Source organism: Xenopus tropicalis, chromosome 8 (assembly GCF_000004195.4).
Source record: "Xenopus tropicalis strain Nigerian chromosome 8, UCB_Xtro_10.0, whole genome shotgun sequence".
Lineage (NCBI taxonomy): Eukaryota > Metazoa > Chordata > Amphibia > Anura > Pipidae > Xenopus > Xenopus tropicalis.
The window spans coordinates 23942143-23965023 of NC_030684.2; the positions used below are offsets into that span (position 1 = coordinate 23942143).

The following is a 22881-nucleotide window of genomic DNA, read 5'->3' on the forward strand; positions in this document are numbered from 1 at the left end:
GCCTCTTTTGAAACATACCTAGTGTGTAACTACACAGGTTTCAGCTTAGCCCTGCTTACTCTAGTCTTTATGCACAACACCTCCAAGCATGTTAGTAACCCTACCCACTTAGGGCTGGCATAAAATTACATGCTGAGCTAGTCTGTCTCAGTGGGTGTGTAGTTTAGCCCAAAGGGAGTGTCTGGTTCTTTTCTCCAGGTGGGTTGTGTCCTCTCTGGGGAGGCTCTGTTCCGTTGGGTGGAGGTGGAGTTTGGTTTCAGGTGAACGGAACTGAGGACAAGAAGTGAAGGAGAGAGCGGGCGGCATCGCCTGTAAGGATGTTCCGTAATTCCAGGAGGAGACGGTCTCAGGTGAGTGGCACGACAGATATTACTGGTGTCTGGGCTCATCTAAACCACTGTCACTTCTTCTCACCTTTTGGCTTCTCTTTTAAGTCTCTCTCACAGGCTAAAACTTGCAGGAAGGTGTCTCTACCAGCCTCTTTCTTTTTTCATTTAGTACAATGATTAATCACTTGCAAGTAAAAGTAGATAGCTTTTGTGGTTCAGACGGCAAAGAATGTTAAAGGGGGGCACCATCCATGACTGATACTCAGTACATTGCTGGATTACTAGACATTTTTTGGACAACTTGCCTTTTAGCAACTTAGATATGTAGATACTCATTGTAGCTCCAGGCAGTCATGCGCGGGAATGTTTGAACTAGTAAAGACATAGCATTGTGGATGGTGGGTTGGTAATTATTAGCTAACTTGTGGTTTTCTGTCTTGGGGTAGATTTAAACAGGGCCTACTGCTGCTAGCCCTGCAAGTAGCGAAGTCTATAGATTACAGTTATACTTAGGAAGTACATGGATAAGCTACACAAATGTATCTGTAGTAGCAATGTGGATAATACTGAAGCAGCACCTAAAGTAGCAGTGGGCATTATAGTCTCTGGGAAGGGACTGTGGCTGTGGGATAGCAGGTATAGTAGGGAGAGATGGTGCCTATAGTAGCAGTGGGGGGATAATAGCCTCTGGGAAGGGACTGGGGCTGTGGGATAGCAGGTATAGTAGGGATAGATGGTGCCTATAGTAGCAGTGGGGGGATAATAGCCTCTGGGAAGGGACTGTGGCTGTGGGATAGCAGGTATAGTAGGGAGAGATGGTGCCTATAGTAGCAGTGGGGGGATAATAGCCTCTGGGAAGGGACTGTGGCTGTGGGATAGCAGGTATAGTAGGGAGAGATGGTGCCTATAGTAACAGTGGGATAATAGTCTCTGGGAAGGGACTGTGGCTGTGGGATAGCAGGTATAGTAGGGAGAGATGGTGCCTATAGTAGCAGTGAGATAATAGCCTCTGGGAAGGGACTGTGTCTGTGGGATAGCAGGTATAGTAGGGAGAGATGGTGCCTATAGTAGCAGTGAGATAATAGCCTCTGGGAAGGGACTGGGGCTGTGGCATAGCAGGTATAGTAGGGAGAGATTGTGCCTATAGTAGCAGTGGGGGTAATAGCCTCTGCTAAGGGACTGTGGCATATCAGGTATAGTAGGGAGAGATGGTGCCTATAGTAGCAGTGGGGATAATAGCCTCTGGGAAGGGACTGTGACTGTCGGATAGCAGGTATAGTAGGGAGAGATTGTGCCTATAGTAGCAAAGGGGATAATAGCCTCTGGGAAGGGACTGTGGCTGTGGGATAGCAGGTATAGTAGGGAGAGATGGTGCCTATAGTAGCAGTGGGGGGATAATAGCCTCTGGGAAGGGACTGTGACTGTGGGATAGCAGGTATAGTAGGGAGAGATTGTGCCTATAGTAGCAGTGGCATAATAGCCTCTGGGAAAGGACTGTGACTGTGGGATAGCAGGTACAGTATGAAGAGATTGTGCCTATAGTAGCAGTGGGGATAATAGCCTCTGGGAAGGGACTGTGGCTGTGGGATAGCAGGTACAGTAGGGAGAGATTGTGCCTATAGTAGCAGTGGGATAATAGCCTCTGGGAAGGGACTGGGGCTGTGGGATAGCAGGTACAGTAGGGAGAGATTGTGCCTATAGTAGCAGTGGGATAATAGCCTCTGGGAAGGGACTGGGGCTGTGGGATAGCAGGTACAGTAGGGAGAGATTGTGCCTATAGTAGCAGTGGGGGTAATAGCCTCTGGGAAGGGACTGGGGCTGTGGGATAGCAGGTATAGTAGGGAGAGATGGTGCCTATAGTAGCCGTGGGGATAATAGCCTCTGGGAAGGGACTGTGACTGTGGGATAGCAGGTACAGTAGGGAGAGATTGTGCCTATAGTAGCAGTGGGGATAATAGCCTCTGGGAAGGGACTGTGACTGTGGGATAGCAGGTACAGTATGAAGAGATTGTGCCTATAGTAGCAGTGGGGATAATAGCCTCTGGGAAGGGACTGGGGCTGTGGGATAGCAGGTACAGTATGAAGAGATTGTGCCTATAGTAGCAGTGGGGGGATAATAGCCTCTGGGAGGGACTGTGGCTGTGGGATAGCAGGTATAGTAGGGAGAGATGGTGCCTATAGTAGCAGTGGGATAATAGCCTCTGGGAAGGGACTGGGGCTGTGGGATAGCAGGTACAGTAGGGAGAGATTGTACCTATAGTAGCAGTGGGGGGATAATAGCCTCTGGGAAGGGACTGTGACTGTGGGATAGCAGGTATAGTAGGGAGAGATGGTGCCTATAGTAGCAGTGGGATAATAGCCTCTGGGAAGGGACTGGGGCTGTGGGATAGCAGGTACAGTATGAAGAGATTGTGCCTATAGTAGCAGTGGGGGGATAATAGACTCTGGAAAGGGACTGGGGCTGTGGGATAGCAGGTATAGTAGGGAGAGATGGTGCCTATAGTAGCAGTGGGATAATAGCCTCTGGGAAGGGACTGGGGCTGTGGGATAGCAGGTACAGTAGGGAGAGATTGTACCTATAGTAGCAGTGGGGGGATAATAGCCTCTGGGAAGGGACTGTGACTGTGGGATAGCAGGTATAGTAGGGAGAGATGGCGCCTATAGTAGCAGTGGGGGGATAATAGCCTCTGGGAAGGGACTGTGACTGTGCGATAGCAGGTATAGTAGGGAGAGATGGTGCCTATAGTAGCAGTGGGGGGATAATAGCCTCTGGGAAGGGACTGGGGCTGTGGGATAGCAGGTATAGTAGGGAGAGATGGTGCCTATAGTAGCAGTGGGATAATAGCCTCTGGGAAGGGACTGTGGCTGTGGGATAGCAGGTATAGTAGGGAGAGATGGTGCCTATAGTAGCAGTGGGGATAATAGCCTCTGGGAAGGGACTGGGGCTGTGGGATAGCAGGTATAGTAGGGAGAGATGGTGCCTATAGTAGCAGTGGGGGATAATAGCCTCTGGGAAAGGACTGTAACTGTGGGATAGCAGGTTTAATATGGAGAGATGGTGCCTATAGTAGCAGTGGGGGATAATAGCCTCTGGGAAAGGACTGTAACTGTGGGATAGCAGGTTTAATATGGAGAGATGGTGCCTATAGTAGCACCATTTCGCCGTACTGCTTGAAACAGTCAGCCCACAGTCTGACCAGACAGATTAACCATAATCATTAAATACAGATATATTATTTAATCTAATATCAGAACACAATAAGTGTCATTAACACTGGATATTCTTTGTTACAAATCAAGCCCTATGGAATATATATTTTTCTGTTTATTACAGCACTGAGCAGCAGTTTCCTGATTGGCAGGCAGCAGTGGCAGGTAACTGCAGAAACTGTTTGCTCTGGCACCGGTTGCTATAGAGCAGTTGCTCAAACACAGGAAATGCAAGGAGTAACAGGAAGCTATTGCTCAGAATAACACAGGGGTGCTTTCCCTTTAGCAGTGCCAATACACATCTGAATTTCCATCATGCATTAAAAAGGATCTAAACCCAAAGATTTCTATAATTAGGGCAAAGATTGTAGTTTGGGTGAAATTACCCTTTCTATGACTGAAAGGGAAATTATTATTATTTGCTATCAGAGGCCACCATAGTTTTGAATGCTGGTAGCTGTAGTCCAGAATACATGTGTACAATATCAGGTGTTACGTTCCTTTGTCACTGTACAGCTGTCTCACTTCAAAGACAATTTATTGCACCTCATGGGCTATAATTCCCAGCCAGGCTTTGTCCCTGATCCACGCTGACCTTTAGCACTTGTACCCTTCATTGCAAGTCACTAAAACAAGTCCTGAAATTCCTGCCTCTCCTTAGCCTCCAGTGCTTTTATTTTATAAACGGGGCCAAGGTCCCGCCTTCTTCAGGGAGCCTATGATATGATACCTCCTTACAACACTCACGACAACAAAGGCCCATTCATAGCACAGCAGGGAGCTCAGGCTGAATTATAAATACATTCCAGTTTCAGGCTTTCAGATTCTGTACTACTGGAACTGTTGCCCTTAAGCAAGATGGTGGCCAGGATAACAAAGTGGCCATAATCCTCACTATTTGCTGTTCATGTGAATAGGTTGTGTCTGAAACCAGAATAACACGAGTGACAAATTAATTGCTGTGACATAATGACTGTCAGAGGATTCTGGGAATTTAACATCACCACAGGTTACAGATTCCTTCTTGCTGACTGCAGCATTTCCACCCCTTTCTATTATACAGCAATACAGCACTGCGGTATATGTTATGGCTGTTTAAAATAACCACACACATATGATTTAACTGATTTTTCTATTTTCTTTTCTAGGGATCAGAGGTCAACCTGACAGGCCAAGGGCAACCTTGCCATTCCTGCGGAGAGCGTTGCCCCGGGTTCCTTGCACACAGGTGGAGGTAAGGTGTCACACATATATTTAGATCTGTTATCCAAAAAAACGTTATCTAGAAAGCTCCGAATTATGGGAAGGCCACCTCCCATAGACTTCAATATAAACAGTGTTTAAATTTTTTTAAAAGATAATTTACTTTTGCTTTGTATTAATAAAGCATTAGATTTTACATGAACTTAACCAACCTTCTTGAATCCACACTGCATGCACAGTAAAGTCAAGAGCCGCAATTTAACGAAAGTCAACTCTTTAGTTATTATAAACTCTCAGTTTGCTTCATCTATAGTATAGAAACCCCTCTGCCCAGCTGCTATATGTAGTTATGACGCTGTATAGTGAGATCTAAACAGTACACCCCAAAAAAAATTTTTTTTATTTTTGCATTTTAGTAATTAACACAATAGGAAAGGACAGAATTGCTAAAGGATACATGTAGGGGAGCATCTGACTGGGTGAAGCACTAAAGTCAATGGGGCTTCAGATAACGCATTCCAATATTGCTGTTTTTTGACAGCCTACAATAGTCTCTCGGGCATTTGTCAGGATAGCTCTATTGCCAGTCTGGGCCTGCCTAGCTCCCAATACCAATGCAAAGGTAACCTACTATGGAGGCCCATGAGGCGCAGTCCATTTAAGTCATTTGGCAAGTCACTTGTGTCACATGACAAAGTAGTTTTTATTAATATAAATATAGGGCCCCGTCTAGACTGAAGAAAAGACAAAGAACAATCTGAAGGGCCCAGACCTGCAGGAGCCATGGCTGAAAAGAGTGAGGGTCTGATCTGCATGCTGCTCACTGACTGATTTGCCAGGTTTATTATCTGAATAAGAAAAGTCTCAGACGGACTGAATATAGGTGACCATACACGGGCCGAACCGACAGCGCCTATGTCCGACGTTTTAATTCAATCTTTTTGCCCTAGTGCCAAATGATTGAAGTAGCCCAATATCACTCATCCGTAGGTGGGCATATCGGGAGAAGATCTGCTCGCTTGGCACTTGGCCACCTTAAGACAAGTGAGGCGTAGATCTTGCACCAGCAGATCCAGAATCGGTTTGCATGCTCTTCCCTATGTGCCTTGCAGCCTTTAATATTCATTATAATATATTACTGGCCTTTGAAATTATCAGCCAACATTGTATTTGCCCATTGCAGTCCTATGTATAATTTAGGTTCCCTTTGATCCCCCAGATGCCACTACGTTAAACCTATGGCCAAGAGTTTTAAATGGTCAAAATGCACACTATAAAAGGGTCTGTTGTCTCTATCTCTATCACAAGGTTTCCTGTTGTTAAGGTGGAACGAAGGTGTCCTGGAACATCAGTATGACTTCCTAGGGCCCATCAGATGACCTGACATATAGGACCCACTCTTCAACTATTAGCTGTAGATAATGCACCATTAGACCTAAAATGTGAATAAGAACAGTCTGATCAGAATGAGTGGGGCCCAATTGGGTCTGGGGCCATCGGGAGTTCCTCTGTGAGCAAGTCTGTCCCTGAGGCACTATCTCCAAGGAGCACTATCATCCCACTCTCCAAAATACATGTACGTAGAACGTGAACTGAGGCAGGGATTAATATGAATGGCGAATGCTCTCTAGTAAAGAGGAACTCCACCAATAAACAACTTTTTGAAAATAAGCATAATTTCAAGCAACTTTGCAATTTCAGTGCAGCCTTTTTTAATGATTTTCAATGTAATAATATGGTTTGGAACAGTTACCTAAGCCTGGCCCAGCCTGCATCCTCCAAATCCCACAATTCCCTGTACACATAATTAATAAGGAAAGGAACATCGCAGTGCAAAGCATTGTTTATTGGCATCAGTTATGTAGTTTCTGCATGCTGTCAGTAAGCTGTGGAGAAGTTTGTAACATCAATGTTTTAGTCCCTTCTCTCCTGCTAGGATTTCATGAAATGAAAGCTGAAAGAGAGGAACTGTTTTGCAGCTGGATTTCAGCATATAAAAATGGTATTTATTTGTAGTTTTTGAAGGAACAGATTACAGTTATAGGCATATTAGGGCTTTCTGTGTTATGTAGGGCTCTTTAACAAATTTCCCTTTATATTAATATATATAAGGTTTAAAGAAATCATTTCATTGACATGTATTTGGCTTAATGTTATGTTCAGTTAATGCAACTCTTATTAGGGAACTAAAGAGAGGCGAGTTTGTATATCTGGCACAGATATTTCTATATAATTATGTGTGTAGGCTTAATAGAAACACTCACTTGTTTATATTCTGTCCTCACCTGTGTTTACAGTGTTCTTGTCATCTGTGCTGATCCTAATCTGCCATTTCCACTTAAATGTATAGAACAGTGATCCCCAACCAGTATCTTGTGAACATGTTGCTCACCAACCCCTTGAATGTTGCTCCCAGTGGCCTTAAAGCAGGTTCTTATTTTTGAATAACCAGCATGGAGGCAAGCTTTAGTTGCATCAAAACCAGATGTACTGCCAATCAATACTTCCTATAGGCTATGAGTCTACATAGGGGTTACCAGTAGCAATCCCAGCCTATATTTTGCACCCCCATGAACCTTTTGCATGTTTGTGTTGCTCCCCAACTCCTTTTACATTTGAATATTGCTCAGAAGTTAAAAAATGTTGGGAATCCATGCTATAGAGACTGCTGACTGTGCTCCTTGTAACTTGTCCACCTTGTAATAACTCCCATAATTGCATGGGTAGTTCAGGTGGTGCCCTAATTGTAAACATATCACATGTTCCTGCCGTCCCTGCATCTTTGTTTAATAGAGACATTTATGTTTAAATAAGGATTAGCTTCACAACTGTGATTTAAGTTTGCTTAGTCACTCATACCAGCTACTCATACCTTTATTCTTAAAGGAACAGTAACACTAAAAAATAAAAGTGTATAAAAATAATATTATGATATTATGTACTATTGCCCTGTGCTGGTACAGCTGGTGTGTTTGCCTCAGAAAGACTACTATAGTTTGTATAAGTAAGCTGCTTTGTAGCCATGGGGGCAGCCATTCAAAGGAGAAAAGGCACATAGCAGATAACAGATAAAGCCCCATTATATTCTACAGAGTTTATCTGTTATCTGCTATGTAACCTGTGCCTTTTCTCCTTTTTTCCAAGTTGAATGGCTGCCCCCATGGCTACACAGCAGCTTATTTATATAAGCTATAGTACTGTTACTTTAGCAAATACACAACTTTACCTGTGCAGGGCAACAGTACATTATATTTTAAATACTTTAATACACTTTCATTTTTGGTGTTACTGTTCCTTTAAATTGCTGATTGGTTGCAACTTGCTTATATAGCACCTAGTCTGGATAAATTACCCTGGTGAGCTAAACAACTGTCAGAAAATTGGGCATGGGTTTATCTCATCCAATCAAAGTGAAGGGAGCTGGATCCATTGAAAGGGAAGTAACCATTAATATATTAAGCTAGAAGGGTAACTTTCAGTTGGTGTTTGTGTTGCAGGAAAATCTGCCAACATTGCCAGTGCCCATGGGAGGAACATGGCCATACAGCATCCAATCAGGATTTAGAACGCTCCTTGTGTCGCCTGGTCTCCGGCTCTCAGAGGGACTCTTTGTGCGACAGCGGCTCGGATAGCTCCTTAGAAAAATATGCATGGGCACCCTCTGGTCTAAATCCCATGCAGGTATAACCATCTGTGTCCACAAGCTGGGACCATCTAGTTGGCCAGGTTGTGATGACTCTACAATGTTTCTTTATTCCACTGATATTTATTATTCTCCCTATCCTGTTCTCTATGGAGGAGCAGGACTTCTTTTTTTTACCTCTTCTTCTACTTCCTGGATGTAATCTTTGGTGTTTCCTTTTATTTCAATGTGTTGTCTTTTTAATGGGTTTGCCTTCTTCATATTGACTTTTGTGTTATGGAGGGCTTGGTGTTAGTCAGCTTCTTGCGACTTTCATTACATTACAGTGGGCTCCATGATGAATGACCTCTGTAACCTTCCATTAATGTGTGTTAATCGTGGCTTCCAAATTGTGCAGGTTCACCAGTTCTTCAAGTGTTTCCCAGAGAAGAAGATCCCCTACATCAGCAGCCCTGGGGAGAGATATAGGTTGAAGCAACTTCTCCATCAGCTGCCCCCACATGATAGCGAAGTAAGTGGTTTGGAGAAAGTAAATTCATTTCCTAATCTTTCATGATTCTTTTATGACCTGTCCCATCCCTGCGGAAACCTGTAGAATCTCTGTCAAGTCTATCAAATGGTTCTCTCCTTCAGACCACTACTTTTGGTTCTATTTTAATAGCTCACTAGTTCTCATTCTGTATGGCTACATTTCTTCACTTTTCCCCAGTACTTTTTCTTTCTCATTCATCTATACTATGTTGCCTATGTGCATGGTTCTGTGGCAGACGTGGTGCTGCTGTTTGTTCTGTGCCAGGCCCAGTACTGCTGTTAGTTGTAAGCTGGTCCTGTCCCAGGCCCGGTACTGCTGCTCTTTGCAGGGAGAGGAGGAGGAGGAGCTGCTGGTACTCTTCAGTCAGAAGCGGAGACTTGAGAACCTGGGTCGTGGGTGTGTGCGTCCAGTCTCTGGCACCATGAGCGGAACAGTTTGTCAACAGGTGAGACACACTAGAATTATTATGTTTGGTAGAAATTACTGATTTTTTTTGGAAGTTAGTCAGTTTATCATAATGTATACATATTTCACAATTTTTTGTTTCCACGCAAGGCTGTATTTAGGTCCTGTGCCACCCTAGGCACCAGACCTCTTATGCACCACACCAGGTTGTGAAAGTGACATGACTTCCATTATGTGTGACTTCATTTCTGCCCCCATATTGTACTCTGCCTCCTCACCCCCCAGCTTCGCCACAAGATTTGTAAAGGTGTGATCTGGCAGTGGCTGGGGAGGTTTTTAAATTATTATTTTTTAAAATTATACTAATTATAAAGGCATCCTGGGGCCACCCCCCTAAAGCTGCCCCCGGATGCCTATATATATATATATATATATATACGGCCCTGTTTTCATGGTAAGCGGGTGGCATTGGTAGGTTAATGGCTGGATTAGTGGTAGGAAATAAAGGCATTTGATAAATGGGAAGAGATAAAAGGTATCATTAGGGTAATGAACAGACATAAGAAATAGAGGAGGTATTTATATTTGGATGAATAGGAAGAAATAAAATATACTGAACCAGTTATTAATGCATACAATACATAGAGATAAAGGAGATGGAGATAAGAGATGGGATCAGCAGGCTATAGAGTGGAGGATATACACAGCTAATATGCTAGTCAGGGTATTAGCTCAAAATCTTTTACTAAGCATTCAGTGCATAGTGCAATAGGGTAAAGGGTAGATTCAATTTGTAGAAAATGCTTAGTTCTAAAATAATCTAAAATAAAACACTAAAAAACACTAAATATAAACACTGGGCAAGTTTGCACCTGGGAAGTGACCCATAGCAATCAACCAATGATTAGCTTTTTGGAGCCAGCTGCAAGTAGAACAATGAAATCAAACAACTTATTGGTTGCCATGGCCAGCTTAGAAGTTATAGGTTATCTAACAACAGGTTAAACCGGGCAAGTAAATAGAAAGCATGGAAAAGGAAGGTTGCTGGGAGCCAATTTGGTCATATCCTGAACTCTAGGAGAGGTTAAACTGGGTCTAATTCTATCCTTTAAACCCACACTTTATTACATTTTTTGAGGGAAGCCACTGTGCATACATGTAAAGGCCCCCATACACGGCCGATAGAAGCTGCCGATATAGGTCCCTTGGACCGACTCGGCAGCTTATCTGCCCGTGTAGGGGCAGAAACTAGCGGGCTGGCCGACCGATATCTGGCCTGAAATTGGCCAGATATCGATCGGCCAGGTTAGAAAATCCATGTTCCTCTTCTTTCTACCTGTTTCCGGCCCTGGCTAGAGATTACTGAAACCTAGGAGATCCCTGTATAATTTTAATTTTAAAAAACGTTTTGCTTTCCTCTCTGTGTTTCCTCTCTGTAAAACAGTGCCTTGTACTTGATGGTAACTAAGCTATGAGTCTCTATTTGGTGGCACAACAGTCCTATTGGGTTTATTTAATGTGATCCAAATTATGGAAAGATCCCTTATCCCAAGCATTCCAGATAATAGATCAGGACTGAGATCAGGTCTCTTATTCCATGTACAAGGTATTTATGTACCTTATAAGTGTTTTTTTTTTTTAACTTAAGCACAAAGCATCTTTTCCCTTACTAGTGAATATTTCCCATATTTGTCTGCCAGCCAAAAGGATTCTAGGACTGGGGGTTAAGCACAATGAATTGTGAGGTACTGAGCAGGATTATAGGACAAGGAAAGGCAAAGTCACTTGGGGTGCCAAAATGTTAGGCACCCCCAAGTGAGCTAAATCGCCTACCTTGTACCCCGGGCTGGTGCCCCTGTTCGGAGAGAATAGCACCAGCTCGGGGTAGCTGCAGCGCTTCCTCCTTCCTGCTTCACTCGCGCGCGCAGTAGAGTGAAAAGCTGAACTTTAAAGGAAAAAGAAAGGTAAAGTCACTTGGGGGTGCCAAAATGTTAAGCACCCCCAAGTGACTTTAACCGCCTACCTTTTACCCCGGGCTGGTGCCGCTGTCAGGAGAAAACAGCCCCAGCCCGGGGTAGCTGTCGGCACTTCCTCCTTCCGGCTTCGCTGCGCGCGCATGCGCAGTAGAGTGAAAAGCCGAACTTAAACATTTAAGTCGGCTTTTTCGCTCTACTGTGCATGCCCGGCCACCGGCAGTTTAGGAAGCTGAAGGCGGAAGGAGGAAGTGCTGCGCTCCAGCTACCCCGGGCTGGTGCTATTTTCTCCGAACAGGGGCACCAGCCCGGGGTACAAGGTAAGCGGTTAAAGTCACTTGGGGGTGCTTAACATTTTGGCACCCCCAAGTGACTTTGCCTTTCCTTCTCCTTTAACAGAAAAGTCGGCCTTTCACTCTACTCCGCATGCGCCGGTCCCGTGATCCCAGCAAAACGAGGGCGGAAGCAGGAAGCGCTCGCTACAGGTACCCCGGGCTGGTGCTGTTTTCTTCGAACAGGGGCACCAGCCCGGGGTACAAGGTAGGCGATTAAAGTCACTTGGGGGTGCCTAACATTTTGGCTCCCCCAAGTGACTTAGCCTTTCCTTGTCCTTTAAGGAAAACGAGCATAGGTTGAGATCCTTCCCCGCTGTAGTAAAAATAATTTTACAAAAAAGGAAAAAAAAAATTTTGTGGTGTGTTTAGTATATCCTTGCCGGCTCCTCTCCGCTTCTCCTCCAGAAATAGCAATCAATAGGTTGTATATATAAAGCCAGAGCTTAAAGCAAAGGAAAAAAGAAAGAAAAATCACAATATTGTGCAGTATTCTTTGTAGGGCTATTCCACCTCTCTGTGTTACTAAAGATACAGGAAAGAATGTGTTCCTACACCCTTTTCATGCAGATAGAAAGTGGTGTAATTAATCTTTAACTTTGGGGCACTCTGTATGGTAGAAGTGGGTACTCACAGACTTCAAGAACTTTCTTGCCTTAAATAAATCCAATTTTTTCTTCAAAGAGCAGACTTAAAATTCTATAAAACAGGAGTGGTGTATAGCATAAAACCTTTTTATTAATATATAGATTTAAAAATTGCCACACTCACAATTTAAAATCCATCATAATGCTTTAAACCAGTCCCTCCAAAGGTGTCCGCATCTTTTCCACTGGTTAGGATGTTCCAAGTCGGCGTTCTAAACCACGTGGTCACGAGTTGCACCTGGATGACGTAAGCCTGGTGCGTTTTGTCTTGCGACTTCCTCAGAGGCTTTCCCTAAGGGCAGTGGCACATGGGGAGATTAGTTGCCCCACGACACCGTGTTTTTACCATGGGTGAGGACACACGGAGCTACTAGTAGCAGCTACTTGTCATTGCTACTAAAATAGACAATGCTGATCGCTTACTGATTGCCCCTATGTGTTTTAGCAGAGACAATTCTTAGTATTGCCTATGGCAGAGTATTTTCTGGAGTTGAGTAGCTGCTACTAGTAGCTCTGTGTGTCTTCACCCTTACACTTCCCAATGGCTCCTCGAATTGCTTATAGCCAGAGTGCGTAAAATGTAACACAGCTTATGCCCATGGCGTAGCATTGTCACCTGCTTGATCTGAAACCTTGCTGCCACCTCCCATTTACTTGAATGAGACATTTCTAAAAATACCAGTGACTTTCAGCCGCAAAACGCTCATATGCTCGTCAGGTTTCCGGCTTTGTCACATGTGAATTTTGTCCACCCGCAGATTGGGTCCGTATTACCTGCTTTACCAGTGGTAGCCCCCAACCTGTGTGCATACTAATATGCGGTTCCTCTCACATGGCCCACTATGCTTTAGCAATCTTAATGTAACCTTCTGCCTCGCTTCCTTACATCTGTAGTGCAGCCTCTGTCAGCCTGCATCACCAGTGGGGAGAAACAGTTTTTAGGTAATAGGTGCCCTTTAATACTGGATGTTATCCAGTCTAATTGCTTCTTCAGAGCAGTTATTAATGCTCTGAAGAATTTTTAATATCAATCTCCTCCAAATTAGGCCTAAGGTATAATTACATAGTAAGTTAGATTGAAAAAAGACGTAAGTCCATCACGTTCAACCATAATGCCTATATATAACCTGCCTGCTAGTTGATCCAGAGGAAGGCAAAAAACCCCATCTGAAGCCTCTCTAATTTGCCGCAGAGGGGAAAAAATTCCTTCCTGACTCCAAGATGGCAATCGGACCAGTCCCTGGATCAACTTGTAATAAGTGCTATCTCCCATACCCCTGTATTCCCTCACTTGTACTAAGAGCTATCCCCCATACCCCTGTATTCCCTCACTTGTACTGAGAGCTATCCCCCCTACCCCTGTATTCCCTCACTTGTACTGAGAGCTATCTCCCATAACCCTGTATTCCCTCACTTGTACTGAGAGCTATCTCCCATACCCCTGTATTCCCTCACTTGTACTAAGAGCTATCCCCCATACCCCTGTATTCCCTCACTTGTACTGAGAGCTATCCCCCCTACCCCTGTATTCCCTCACTTGTACTGAGAGCTATCTCCCATAACCCTGTATTCCCTCACTTGTACTGAGAGCTATCTCCCATAACCCTGTATTCCCTCACTTGTACTGAGAGCTATCTCCCATAACCCTGTATTCCCTCACTTGTACTGAGAGCTATCTCCCATAACCCTGTATTCCCTCACTTGTACTGAGAGCTATCTCCCATAACCCTGTATTCCCTCACTTGTACTGAGAGCTATCTCCCATTCCCCTGTATTCCCTCACTTGTACTGAGAGCTATCTCCCATACCGCTGTATTCCCTCACTTGTACTGAGAGCTATCTCCCCTACCCCTGTATTCCCTCATTTGTACTGAAAACTATCTCCCCTACCCCTGTATTCCCTCACTTGTACTAAGAGCTATCTCCCATAACCCTGTATTCCCTCACTTGTACTGAGAGCTATCTCCCATAACCCTGTATTCCCTCACTTGTACTGAGAGCTATCTCCCATAACCCTGTATTCCCTCACTTGTACTGAGAGCTATCTCCCATACCCCTGTATTCCCTCACTTGTACTGAGAGCTATCTTCCATAACCCTGTATTCCCTCACTTGTACTGAGAGCTATCTCCCCTACCCCTGTATTCCCTCACTTGTACTGAGAGCTATCTCCCATATCCCTGTATTCCCTCACTTGTACTGAGAGCTATCTCCTATACCCCTGTATTCCCTCACTTGTACTGAGAGCTATCTCCCATACCCCTGTATTCCCTCACTTGTAATGAGAGCTATCTCCCCTACCCCTGTATTCCCTCACTTGTACTGAGAGCTATCCCCCCTACCCCTGTATTCCCTCACTTGTACTGAGAGCTATCTCCCATAACCCTGTATTCCCTCACTTGTACTGAGAGCTATCTCCCATACCCCTGTATTCCCTCACTTGTACTGAGAGCTATCTCCCATACCCCTGTATTCCCTCACTTGTACTGAGAGCTATCTCCCCTACCCCTGTATTCCCTCACTTGTACTGAGAGCTATCTCCCATACCCCTGTATTCCCTCACTTGTACTGAGAGCTATCTCCCATACCCCTGTATTCCCTCACTTGTACTGAGAGCTATCTCCCCTACCCCTGTATTCCCTCACTTGTACTGAGAGCTATCTCCCATAACCCTGTATTCCCTCACTTGTACTGAGATCTATCCCCCTACCCCTGTATTCCCTCACTTGTACTGAGAGCTATCTCCCCTACCCCTGTATTCCCTCACTTGTACTGAGAGCTATCTCCCATACCCCTGTATTCCCTCACTTGTACTGAGAGCTATCCCCCCTACCCCTGTATTCCCTCACTTGTACTGAGAGCTATCTCCCCTACCCCTGTATTCCCTCACTTGTACTGAGAGCTATCCCCCCTACCCCTTTATTCCCTCACTTGTACTGAGAGCTATCTCCCATACCCCTGTATTCCCTCACTTGTACTGAGAGCTATCTCCCATACCCCTGTATTCCCTCACTTGTACTGAGAGCTATCTTCCATAACCCTGTATTCCCTCACTTGTACTGAGAGCTATCTCCCATACCCCTGTATTCCCTCACTTGTACTGAGAGCTATCCCCCCTACCCCTGTATTCCCTCACTTGTACTGAGAGCTATCTCCCATACCCCTGTATTCCCTCACTTGTACTGAGAGGTATCTCCCATAACCCTGTATTCCCTCACTTGTACTGAGAGCTATCTCCCATACCCCTGTATTCCCTCACTTGTACTGAGAGCTATCTCCCATACCCCTGTATTCCCTCACTTGTACTGAGAGCTATCTCCCCTACCCCTGTATTCCCTCACTTGTACTGAGAGCTATCTCCCATACCCCTGTATTCCCTCACTTGTACTGAGAGCTATCTCCCATACCCCTGTATTCCCTCACTTGTACTGAGAGCTATCTCCCATACCCCTGTATTCCCTCACTTGTACTGAGAGCTATCCCCCATACCCCTGTATTCCCTCACTTGTACTGAGAGCTATCTCCCCTACCCCTGTATTCCCTCACTTGTACTGAGAGCTATCTCCCATAACCCTGTATTCCCTCACTTGTACTGAGAGCTATCCCCCCTACCCCTGTATTCCCTCACTTGTACTGAGAGCTATCTCCCCTACCCCTGTATTCCCTCACTTGTACTGAGAGCTATCTCCCATACCCCTGTATTCCCTCACTTGTACTGAGAGCTATCTCCCATACCCCTGTATTCCCTCACTTGTACTGAGAGCTATCCCCCCTACCCCTGTATTCCCTCACTTGTACTGAGAGCTATCTCCCCTACCCCTGTATTCCCTCACTTGTACTGAGAGCTATCCCCCCTACCCCTTTATTCCCTCACTTGTACTGAGAGCTATCTCCCATACCCCTGTATTCCCTCACTTGTACTGAGAGCTATCTCCCATACCCCTGTATTCCCTCACTTGTACTGAGAGCTATCTTCCATAACCCTGTATTCCCTCACTTGTACTGAGAGCTATCTCCCATACCCCTGTATTCCCTCACTTGTACTGAGAGCTATCCCCCCTACCCCTGTATTCCCTCATTTGTACTGAGAGCTATCTCCCCTACCCCTGTATTCCCTCACTTGTACTGAGAGCTATCCCCCCTACCCCTGTATTCCCTCACTTGTACTGAGAGCTATCTCCCATACCCCTGTATTCCCTCACTTGTACTGAGAGGTATCTCCCATACCCCTGTATTCCCTCACTTGTACTGAGAGCTATCTCCCATACCCCTGTATTCCCTCACTTGTACTGAGAGCTATCTCCCCTACCCCTGTATTCCCTCACTTGTACTGAGAGCTATCTCCCCTACCCCTGTATTCCCTCACTTGTACTGAGAGCTATCCCCCATAATCCTGTATTCCCTCACTTGTACTGAGAGCTATCTCCCATAACCCTGTATTCCCTCACTTGTACTGAGAGCTATCCCCCATAACCCTGTATTCCCTCACTTGTACTGAGAGCTATCTCCCATACCCCTGTATTCCCTCACTTGTACTGAGAGCTATCTCCCATACCCCTGTATTCCCTCACTTGTACTGAGAGCTATCTCCCCTACCCCTGTATTCCCTCACTTGTACTGAGAGCTATCCCCCCTACCCCTGTATTCCCTCACTTGTACTGAGAGCTATCCCCCATATCCCTGTATTCCCTCACTTGTACTGAGAGCTATCTCCCCTACCCCTGTATTCCCTCACTTGTACTGAGAGCTATCTCCCATAACCCTGTATTCCCTCACTTGCTAAAAAGCCATCCAACCCCTTCTTAAAGTTATATAATGTATCAGCTGCACGACTGATTCGGGGAGGGAATTCCACAACTTCACAGCTCTCACAGTAATAAATCCTTGCTGAATTGTTAAATGAAACCTCCCTTCTTCTAAACGGAGTGGGTGCCCTTGTGTCCGTTGGAAGGACCTAAATAAAGCATTAGAGAGGTTATTATATGATCCCCTTATATATTTATACATAGTTATCATGTCACCTCTTAAGCGCCTCTTCTCCAGTGTAAACAGACCCAACTTGGCCAGTCTTTCTTCATAACTGAGACTTTCCATACCCTTTACCACCTTAGTTGCCCTTCTCTGGACCCTCTCTAACTCAATAATGTCCCGTTTGAGCACTGGAGACCATGACTGAACAGCATATTCTAGATGGGGCCTTACCTGCTGTCTGTAAAAGGGAAGAATAACCCCCTCCTCCCATGAATCTATACCCCTTTTAATGCAGCTCAAAACCTTGTTTGCCCTTGCAGATGCTGCCTGGCATTGCTTGCTACAGCCAAGTTTATTATCTACAAGGACTCCAAGGTCCTTCTCCATTATGGATTTGCCTAGTGCAGTCCCATTAAGGGTATACGGGGCTTGCATATTTTGACATCCCAGGTGCATGACCTTACATTTATCCACATTAAATCTCATCTGCCACTTAGCCTTCACATGCCAATAACTTAGATTGCCAGTTGGCCAAGATCCTGCTGCAGGGATGTCACATCCTGGATAGAATTGACTGGTCTGCAGAGTTTTGTGTCATCTGCAAACACAGATACATTACTTATAATACCCTCCCCTAAGTCATTAATGAACAAGTTGAACAAAAGTGGACCCAGTACAGAACCCTGAGGAACCCCACTGAGAACCTTATTCCAAGTAGAGAATGTACCATTAACAACCACCCTCTGTACCCGATCCTGTAGCCAGTTTTCTATCCATGTGCAAACGACTTCACTAAGACCAATAGACCTTAGTTTAGAAAGCAGTCGTTTGTGGGTAACGGTATCAAATGCTTTGGCAAAATCCAAATAGATTATATATACTGCATCCCCACTGTCCAGCTTCTTACTTACCTCATCATAAAAAGCAATTAAATTGGTCTGACATGACCTGTCCTTCATAAAGCCATGCTGATTACTGCTCATAATGCCATTCTCCAGTACATAATTTTGTATGTGATCCCTTAAGGGCTGTGACACACGGGGAGATTAGTCGCCAGACGACTAATCTCCCTGAAATCGCTGGTGGGAAGTTACTGAAGTTTCCTCTCAAGGAAACTTCCGTGATGCCGTATGCCATCCCATCGGCGATTTACATTGTAGACAGTAGGATGGCATTTCGGGGGGGATTAGTCGCCTGTGACAAGGAAGATTTGTCGCGCAGCGACTAATATCCCCGTGTGTCACCGCCCTAACAAGCCTTCAAATAACTTGCCCACCACGGATGTCAAACTTACAGGCCTATAATTGCCAGGCTGAGATCTTACTCCCTTTTTAAATATAGGAATGACATTCGCCTTCTTCCAATCCCTAGGTACCATACCTGATGAAAGCGAGTCTGAGAATATCAGAAACAAGGGCCACTGCAATTCTGCCCCTAGCTCTCTCAGTACCCGAGGGTGTATTCCATCTGGCCCAGGTGCCTTGTTTACATTTATCTTGTGTAACCCTTTTGGGGTTAGTTTTGGCCTCGGCCGCGATGTGCTCCTCATTTTCTATCTTTGCCTTCCGGATTGCTGTTTTACAACACTTGTTATAGTGTTTATAATCATTAAACGCATCTACTGTCCCCTCTGACTTATATTTCTTAAAAGCTTTCCTTTTTTTCCCTATTAACTTCTTTACCTCAGAGTTAAGCCACATAGGGTGATTCTTAACACTTCTACATTTTCTTATTAATGGAATAAATTGAGAACAGTAATGATTTAATATCATTTTAAATGACAACCATTTCTGCTTTGTGTTTTTATCAGAAAACATAATGCCCCAATCTATGCCCTGAATCGCTGCCCTTAAGGAGCTAAAATTTGCTTTTCTAAAATTCAGTGTCTTTGTTGCCCCCGTGTAAATTTGTTTCCTGCACCAAACATCATATGAAATAACATTATGGTCCCTATTACCCAGGGGTTCAACCACTTGCACATTTGCTATACGTTCTGGGTCATTAGAGAACACTAGATCTAGTATAGCATGGTTCCTGGTTGGCTCCTCAACAACTTGTGACATAAAGTTGCCATGCAGCAAGTTTATAAACTTGTTCCCATTTACTGTCCTGGCAGTACTATGGCTCCAGACAATATCAGGATAATTAAAATCCCCCATTATTATCACTTGCCCCAAACTAGCAGCCTTTTCTATTTGCAACAGGAGCTGGGCCTCCTCCTCTTCGCTTACATTAGGGTGTCTATAGCATACCCCTACCATTAATTTGCTGAATTCTTTACTATCTGTGAGAAGCTCAACCCATAATAACACAGTGGAGGACAAAAATATGTTTGTTTTTTTTGTTTGGGCCTCTGTGTACTTGAGCCAGGGCCTATTTTGTATCCGTCTGTACTTGAATGATACATTATTTCACTTTTGTGCTTTTGAAGGTGCAAGACTTTATAGTAGGGTATTTCCCTAGCTTGACAAAAAGGTCTATAAAAAGCAATTAAGAGGGATATTGTTTATAAGAGCAGTTAACTGGCCTCAGCGTGTTTCTGGTATGAGCTAATACAGCATATATGGGAATGCCAGCAAAAGACAAAGTTATATATATAAGGTTATTTAGGAATTCAATTGTCTTTTTCTCTTTCTCCGTCTCCATCTCTATCTCTCCCTCTCCTTCTCTCTGTCTTTCTCTCATTCTCTGGAGAAAAAAAGACAGAGTTTCCTTGGATTAACATAATTTTCCTGACATGGGTGACTCTAGATGCAGGGGTATCCTGTGGCCATTCACAGGTATCTCATTTATATATCCCACTGACAGATAGAAAGTATCAGTTTAGCACTGTAGGCCATTGGTTTGACTCATCTTGTGTCTGGTTCTGCAGTGCGGCCATCAAATAAGTGTGGGTGATGTTGCAGTATTTGCATCCCGGGCAGGGCTGGGCTTCTGCTGGCACCCACAGTGCTTCACTTGTGCCCAGTGCTTGGAGCTTCTATGTGACCTCATCTACTTCTACCAAGATGGGAAAGTGTATTGTGGGCGCCACCATGCCGAGCTGAAACGACCCAGATGCTTGGCATGTGATGAGGTGAGTCATATCTATCTATCTATCATGTAGAGAGAGCAATGCTAATATTTCCTTTTTTAATAAGACCAAGAATATATTGCTAAGTATATGTGTACCTGCAAACCTCATTTCTAGGTAATATTCTCTCTGGAGTGCACTCAGGCAGAGGGTTTCCATTGGCACACAAGACACTTCTGCTGCTTTGAGTGTGAATGCCCGCTTGGAGGACATCGTTATATAATGAAGGACCAACGCCCATTCTGCTGTTCTTGCTATGACAGACTCTACGCCCAGTACTGTGACAGCTGTGGGGAATGCATTGGTGAGTAATCATAAGGAAAGCTATAGATAATGATCTTCAGGAGTGATTCCCTAACTTCTTATTATTCAGATGGGCTCTTTCTTTTAGGTATAGATGAAGGACAGCTTACCTATGGAGGACAACACTGGCATGCTTCAGAGAGCTGCTTCTGCTGTGGCAGGTGTGGGGTATGCCTGCTGGGCAGACCTTTCCTACCTCGCCAAGGGCAAATTTACTGCTCCCGGAGCTGCAGCATCTTGCACACCAAGCCTGAACGTTCTTTCAGCCCCTTGCAGACAGAGTTATCCTTGCAGAAAGAGACCAAAGATGTGGGCACTTCCACTAACCATGACATAGAGGGAGACAGTATTAATGACTGCACCTTGGGTGGCAGCAGAAGGTCTTTGTCTGTAATCGACCAGGTTCCAACATCTCGGGGTGCCCCAATACGCTCTTTGCACTCCAGTTTAAGGGGTGCGCCCAGAGAATTTTCTCGGGAATCCCCCAACAGACGATCGCTACCTGACCTAAGCAGTCACACGAGGACACCTACCAGAGTCACCTTCCAGATTCCACTCAGTTCAGAGATAAAGGAGTCTGTGTCTTTGTCCCGTCCATCTTTCACTTCATCCTCCTCATCTTCTGATGAAGAGGAAGGTTATTTTTTAGGTGAACCTATTCCCTTGCCCCCCTTCCTTAGACCACCTGGATACACTGCATCCCCTAGTCATGCTCCCACCTCCACTTCAAAGAAAAAGAAGAAAGACAAAAGTTGCTTTCTCTCATAAACCAAATAAAAAACATGGCAACAAGCGCCTATAAGGACTTCTGATACGGAACCGGACTTGGATCACTATGTCTTATGTTTACATCCCAGTTCAGACAATTTCTTCTACAGGTTAATGGTGCTATATTTAATAAATGCAAAAAACGTCAAAGCTAAAATATATGTTTTAATGTTAATGCTCCATATCAGGGAAGAACCTAGGGTATCTTGTATCTACTGGTAAGTACAAGCTCCAGTCATTTTTTTTTTTCTCATAGAGACACTAAGATCTCTTTGCTGAGGCATCTTTACTAGTGGAGGAGGACTTCTGGCCAATTAGAGCTGCTCAACTCAACAGTAATTGGGTTTGTTTGTCTAACCATTTATCAAGGGCCCACTCACACCCATGCCAATGATCAGCTTGGTCCAATCAACAATCTCTTTGTGTGGCTGGCTTTATACAGGTCCAGGCAGGGTTGTAAAATCACACCAGCAATATAAGTATACTATCAAAGCTAACTATTAGTAGGGCCATTCCCACTAATAGTCAAATCTTTGGGGGCCTTGCAGAGCAACAATGGGCTGCTACACAATAATAGAATGGTATATAGTAAATATAACAAGGACACTTCATGTAATGCGCCAATGTCAGCTATTTCTGACCAATAACTCTCCCCATCTGCCAATGGCAGGGGGACGACTCTGGAAACTGTAGATCAATCAGAGCTGGGGAGTCATAGGTTGTGTTAAAGCAGGGATCCCCAACCTTTTCTTTACTTGTGAGCCGCACTCAGATGTAAAGCTTATTGCTGAGCAACAAAAGCATGAAAAAACTTTTTGCCAAAGGCCGTTTGGCTATTTGGCAGCCCCATGTGGACTGCTAACCTGCAGGAGGCTCTTTGCTCTTTAAGGAAAACTATGTTTCTGTGCTTCCAAAAGTTGTCTCCATGCCAGATATTTAAAAAATGTATCAAAGTAATAAAAATATAATGCACTGTTGTCATGCAATTGTAAACGTGGTGTGCTTGCTTCAGAAACACTACTATAGTTTATATAAACAAAGCTTCTGTGTAGCCATTGGAACTGAAGATTACATAGCAGATAACATATATGGTGACAAACGCCACTGTACTCTTCAGAGCTCATTTGTTAACTACTGTTAGCTACACAGCAGCTTATTCAACCAGCACCATATTATGGATTGTGATTGGCTGCACCATGGCAGTGTTCATGTCATTTACCCACAGACTTTCAAGGTGCAATTGTTGACTGGTCCAATATCATGTATGACATAGCGTGGCAACACGAGTGCTAACTGATTTCCCTCAGCCCCATGGTTCTGTACCCAGAAATGTATAAAGAAACTGCCATTGGGGGTAAGGGAATTTTTATGCGTAACTGTTACCAAGCAGGGAAGGACACAGTATTTATTCTAGCTGCTGCTTGTGTTTAAACAGCTGGCGTGCAGAGTTGGCAGTACCCTGTACCAACTCCTGGGAAGGACATTCTATTGTT

At 44.5% G+C, this 22881-nt stretch overlaps 1 protein-coding gene across 7 annotated transcripts; it reads left to right on the forward strand.

The window, feature by feature from the left end:
* Positions 1-192: 192 nt before the first annotated feature.
* Positions 193-22369, forward strand: prickle3 (prickle homolog 3). 7 transcript variants are annotated; one of them, XM_031891158.1, is made up of 9 exons: positions 3474-3704; positions 4688-4773; positions 6051-6318; positions 8240-8423; positions 8783-8896; positions 9153-9362; positions 20117-20320; positions 20435-20621; positions 20691-22369. In XM_031891158.1, coding segments are annotated over exons 3-9 (1599 nt in total). In that variant the 5' UTR covers positions 3474-3704; positions 4688-4773; positions 6051-6316; the 3' UTR covers positions 21389-22369. The 7 variants fall into 7 exon arrangements, with proteins under 7 accessions (XP_031747016.1, XP_004916754.1, XP_031747017.1 ...); XM_031891159.1 differs by lacking the exon at positions 3474-3704 and adding an exon at positions 4367-4548; XM_031891156.1 differs by lacking the exons at positions 3474-3704; positions 6051-6318 and adding an exon at positions 193-350.
* Positions 22370-22881: the final 512 nt, after the last annotated feature.